The sequence below is a fragment of the Neltuma alba genome, unplaced genomic scaffold (assembly GCF_004799145.2).
Source record: "Neltuma alba isolate B1F8T4 unplaced genomic scaffold, ASM479914v2 tig00013777_pilon, whole genome shotgun sequence".
NCBI classification, from domain to species: Eukaryota; Viridiplantae; Streptophyta; class Magnoliopsida; order Fabales; family Fabaceae; genus Neltuma; species Neltuma alba.
The window spans coordinates 27,640-33,367 of record NW_021637903.1 but is presented as its reverse complement, the minus strand read 5'-3'; the positions used below and the strand labels follow the sequence as shown (position 1 = coordinate 33,367).

Below are 5,728 nucleotides of genomic sequence, written 5' to 3'. Positions count from 1 at the left end.
GTAATGTCGTGATTGCTAAAAATGCTTAGTCTAATATCCATTCTATCTACATCTGAATAATGAAGTAATGTCAAGATTGCCAAAAAGCACAAGTTAATATCCAATCTATGATAATATACACTAAATTTGCAGGAAGCCACCAAACCATTTACTGCTTACAAGGTCAAACATCGGCTCTGCTTTAGCCTTGGGTCACGTAATTTCACATATTTCTCACCATGCAACCCAATGGTCAAAATGTCTAGTTACATCTAATTTGATTGCAAAAGAAACTTGTGATCTTTCTTCAGTATCCTCAGTTCTCTAACCAATGCCTATATAAGGCCGTAGTTCTCGAGTGTTTTGGTTGTTTACAAGTTTCAGAGGCTGATCAGTTAGTGCTGTCCAGCATGCTCCTTCAACTTCTCTTCATGTTGCAATTTAACTGAACAGATACATGAGCTTCGGATTTTCCGATTCCCTTTCTCTGACCTTAAACCTTGTTTGAGTTTCCACATTGCCGATTGGTTTGGTTATTTGTCTTGGCAGACAAGATTCCCAGGGAAGAACAGCCAACAAGCTCTGACTTCCCTAATAATAAACAGATCTATAACATTAACATTTTCATCAACTTCACACCCATCTCCATAGCAGATTCAAGTCTTTATTTTTCTTGGACCGGAGACTCAAGTCTATAATTAGATATGCCATTCGACATCAACAATCCATAGTAAATCTCAGCAGTTAGTTTATGCTTTCATAAGGAAATATTTCTCCCCTACTTACATCAGCTTGACATTACCTTAGTCAGAAAAGAGTCAAATGCTAGATCTTCGTTGGATGAGATACTTATCCAATATCATCTTTAGGTCCTCCAACAGCTATATCTGACTTTGTTATGACGATCTTCAGGCTGCAACATGATGGGAGGCTTGCAAGTAGAATAATCAACAATGTCCTAGGATCCAAAGAGCAAAGTCAAAACGAGCATATGGAAATTCTAAACATCTACAAGTCAATATCAAACACTATTCTAATGTGCATCACACTTAAGCTTGTCCTGCCTCATCATTCTCGGAGCCCATGTGACAGCATATCATTTAAACTTGGAAATATGCCGAATGTCATGCTGCCCGTACAGGGATAAAGTGCTAACATTTTATTTTGGAACTTCCAATACAAGGTTTGACAGACCCCTACAGTATTCCACGGTATCATTCAAATCTAACTCCTATCATAATCGTTGATACACTTCAAAATCATTGTGATTAATGAAAGAAATTTGCGAGATCATGGCCATTATGAACTGCCATAACAGTCACGTTCATTGAAATAACACTGTACTATTCATCCCAGTCTAAGTAGTGGCAGAAACATGTCCTAATTTATATGAAACAATGTCATGAGTACCTCAAAAAGTTCATTTATATTATCTGCGGTCTTTGCAGATGTCTCGATAAAGAACATTCCATTCTTCTCTGCATACTCCAGGGCATCCTTCACAGAAATATTCAAGCATCATCTATGAGAATGACGAGTTGTTATTTATTTATAAAAAAAAGCCATAGCAACATTCAGCCATGAAGCACTACCTGGACAGGCACCTCCCGTTTCTCTTGAAGATCGGCTTTATTACCAACTAAGGCCATAATTATATCAGGGCTCCCATGCTTTTGTAACTCCTGAAAAAACGACTACATCTATCAAATGCTTAACCGAATTTAAAATACGAGAGTGGGGAGGGACCTTAAAGCCGTCTAATTGAAAGGATATACGCCAATAATAACCTCATGAAATTGAATTATCAGCTAGTAACTTTAATCTTTGGACAGTTTTGCCCTGTGTTTAAGGCTGCTGCAGCTTCACGACACATGTCAGTCCCTCATTTCCCAATTCAAAGTGAATTTGTGAACATCCATTTATCTGTTTACTAGCTTCCAACTGCCATGATTGTGGCAAAAATGCACTTTGGGCCTTTTAACTTTACCTAAGATTTGAACTTTATCTCTTACTCGACTTCGACATTTAAAATCTCTTTTCTGGATATTCTATTTTAATTTTAATGGAATATTTTTCCAATTCAATCTTTTTATTTATTTTGATTGCGGTCCTCCAACCCTTGGTCTTGAATGATGGTTTTTTATGTCAATCACTGCTATTTAAAAAAAAAAATCAAACATTAATGTGTTAACATTTGTGAATGTTTTGCACATTTAAAATTTCAATGTTGGCATTTTTTGTTAATGAAACCAACAGTATTGAGTTTACAGGACAAAAAACCACTTTGCAAAAAAAAAAGGGAATGAAAATGAAAACTCCTATGAAATTAAAGGACTCAATGTGCACTTCTGTCTTAATAACCAAGGAAGCGGCCAATAAAAGAATTGAATTTTACCCCTTCATTGAACAGCTCCCCACTAAAATCTAGAGGATTGTTATTCATAGCATTGATAATTATACGAGACAAAGAAATGGAAATACAGAGCCATCCAGTTACAACGATTCTACCTTAACCCAGTACTGTGCTTTGTAGAAAGATTCTGGTCTTGTTATGTCGTAGACAATAACCGCAACTGCTGCGCCGCGATAATATAACGGTGCCAGCGCAGCATACCTGAAAAGGATGCAATTAATTTTTGTCCCGAATATATTTGTTTGAATAAGAAGTTGGATAATAAATGAGAAACAGACTACAAAGTTGAGCTCTCCTGATGGCTTGTAGAATACTCCAGTTCTTAATATAAGACATATTTAACTAATTTGATTCGATTAAGGAAGTTAGGTAAGTTAGTTAATTATAAGAAATATGACATGTTTTTCTTAAAACACCATAATCATTTTTCTTAATATCCTCCTTCCCTCACTTACTTGATTATGATCGAGGGAGTATCCTTAGGGATAATTTAGGAAAAATTAATAAATATGATAAATAGTTTTATATTTAAGACTAAAATTAACTTAACAATTAGGTCATATATTAAGGACCGGAGAGTACTACAATATATGGAAACTGCGAAGTCAAACAAAAATACCTTTCTTGACCAGCAGTATCCCATATTTCAAACCTGACTGTTGTAGAGTCTTGCAAAGCTATTGTTTGTGACAAAAACGAAGCTCCCACAGTTACCTTTCATTACAAAGAATAAAAGTGAGTTACCTAGCAATCAAAATGTTTATACATATACAAATCTGCTGGAACCTTTTGGTTTTTGGTGCCCCCCGGGAGAGCAAAAACTTTCTAAATGTCAGGATTTGCATGATCTCCAAAAGTAAATTCACTTTTACCCTTGGCCCATTTCTGCTCTAACTACCCTTCCAACCTCCTTTTACCCTCCAAAATAGGTTACATACTAAATAGCTTTACAGCTGAGACTAGACCAGACAATGGGGGCACAATCGTCTACCACATGTAGCGCAGTGGCTTGAATTTGAGAAGACACTAAGTAGCAGCTTAGCATTTTCCCTTCTTCCTAGGCCATGTTGTACAAGAGTTACATGAAACAGTCGGGGAAGGTACAGTTATTGCTCCAACTAGAGGTATCAAGTGAGAGAGCCTAAAACAGTAAAACCTTAAGGGAGGTAAGATAATTTACCCTTAGAAAAGCTTACGGGTAAAAAAAGATGCAAGAAAAGTAAAACAGGACTTACCTTGGATGCTGGATCAAACTGACCCCGAACAAATCGAAGAACGATACAGCTTTTACCAACACCAGAATCACCTAACAGAACAAGCTGCGTTCAATTGGCATTTAAAATGTTAGTCTCTGTATAAAAGGCAAGTTGAACATGGTACTTGTATCTTAACCGAATTTTATTAAGACTATTTCAATCAATCCCCGCTGACCCTCCAAGAACTTGATGAGCGGTAGATTATGCAGAAATGTACTCGTGTGCTCTATCTATGAATTCTTTTAAAAACATGATCACGCTTTGATATCAATTTTTTTTTATATTTCTCTTTTATGGCTATAAAAGAGAGTATTCTTATTACATTTTTCATGTTTTTCTTTTCCCTCTTCATTTTTAGAACTGAATCGCTAAATTCAATTTAAACTGAACTACCAATGGAGTCAGCTCAATTATACTCTGTAAAAAAAAAGTTTACAAATGGCATTGAACAAATACGCTACTTTTCAAATATCAGCCTTCAAAATATGATTGCAATAACCAACGCTATAAAAGTACAATAATTTTGGCTCAATATGAAACAAACTGAAAACAAAATTCAGGAAATTTACAGTTTTCTGGAAAAAGGGTCAATTTTCCTCTCCTAACAATTAATGGAGTAGATTGTTCATTATTCCCTTCCGAAAATGTCAAATGATCATGTTTGTACATGGAAACAAGCAACTCGCTGGCATAAAACTCTGCCTATGAAGTACCTTCACACGTAGATTCTTGGAGTCCTGACCTTCATGATTCTCTAAATTGGCTATTCCAAGCCTTCTTGGATTTCTATCTGGAAAAAACATCAAAATAACCCATAATCGCAACAAAGCTATAAATTAACAAACAAATAATGAAATGAAAAACTAACAAATGAGGAAACTCTGCAAATTCACAACTCAAGAAGAAACAAAAATAATCCATGATTAGTCTAAGATTCAATCCCGGGATTCTGTCAAATGTTAGACATAACAACAGAAATCTGTCAAGAATTTTCTTTTAAAATCCGGATGCATTAAGAAAACTCGAGGTTGGAAATTTACCTGGTAGGGATGACGTGCAACCCATAATAGAGAATTTCGAACTGTAGTTATATGAATATGAACGTAATATGGGGTTCACAAAAGAAAGGGATCCAATACCCAGCAATCTATTGACGCTGATGGATGATTTTGGCCTTCAGCGTAATGATTGGTACAGATTAAACTTATTTGTTTACACAGGAATTGAATTGTGCCAACCAAGCACGAGAGAGTTGAGCGCGCATGTGGAAACTTATGGAAATTCCCTTCTCTTTTCACACAAATATTAGAAAATTATGCATGAGCATAATTTCTGTGAGTTTTGAGAGATGAGGATTTCTGCGTCTGATATATCCGTAATCTTCATCTTTGTATTATTTCCTTTAAATTTCACTTTAGCTAAATTATGTTAATTAAACTTGATTAAAATTCCTTATAAATTTAGTATTGCATCAAACCAATCAACTATTCTCCCCCAAAAACAAAACTGTATTTACTCATGTTTATTATATTTCAAAAATATTCTGAAGTATTATGAAATGATTTTTTTATACAATATATGGGATATATAATAGCATAAAAAATCCTGAGGTGAGAGAGATATTAATTCAATCAAAATTTTAAAAGAGAAAATATAAAGTTAATATAACAATAATGAAATAAAAAGGTTTTTTTTTTTTGGGTAACGATGGGAAAGAAGGTCTACAAAAGGCCAATGCAAATTATATTGATAATGTGACTTATGAACAGTGATATTGTAAATTGCAGAAAATATAAAGTTGACTCAACTTAAATTCTATGTGAATGCACACAACCCAATTGAGGGAAGTTATATTGTTCGTGCTTTTGCGGATATTTAATATGAGATTTTTCTAACTATTTTATAAAAATAAAGAAAAGTACCTATGTTGTATCATTAAAATCATAAAAATTTATGGCAAAAAAAAAATTAAAATCATAAAAATTATTACGACTTTTTTGCCAACGTAAAAATTATCACTACTACTCTTTAATATTACCCTGAATTAAAATCAGCCAATCTTGATGATATTTAATTTCTT

At 34.3% G+C, this 5,728-nt stretch overlaps 1 protein-coding gene across 1 annotated transcript; it reads right to left on the bottom strand.

Moving 5' to 3' along the window:
• Window positions 1-395: 395 nt before the first annotated feature.
• On the bottom strand, window positions 396-4,713 carry LOC114739132 (ras-related protein RABF1-like). Its single transcript, XM_028927178.1, has 9 exons — window positions 4,689-4,713; window positions 4,362-4,438; window positions 3,628-3,711; window positions 3,012-3,106; window positions 2,488-2,593; window positions 1,572-1,661; window positions 1,390-1,476; window positions 782-937; window positions 396-570 (listed from the first exon to the last, which is right to left on the bottom strand). Exons 1-8 carry the CDS (start codon window positions 4,711-4,713, stop codon window positions 845-847), a joined length of 657 nt encoding a protein of 218 aa, XP_028783011.1. The 3' UTR covers window positions 396-570; window positions 782-844.
• Between the last annotated feature and the right edge of the window lie 1,015 nt (window positions 4,714-5,728).

What these genes read in the sequence shown, in the direction of transcription:
- LOC114739132 (XM_028927178.1), bottom strand. Translation starts at nt 4,713, where the DNA reads ATGGGTTGCACGTCATCCCTACCAG. An exon ending in CCAAGAATCTACGTGTGAAG is followed by an intron (nt 3,712 to 4,361) that starts GTACTTCATAGG and finishes AATTGAACGCAG; the next exon opens with CTTGTTCTGTTAGGTGATTC. An exon ending in AAGCACAGTACTGGGTTAAG is followed by an intron (nt 1,662 to 2,487) that starts GTAGAATCGTTG and finishes TCGTTTTTTCAG; the next exon opens with GAGTTACAAAAGCATGGGAG.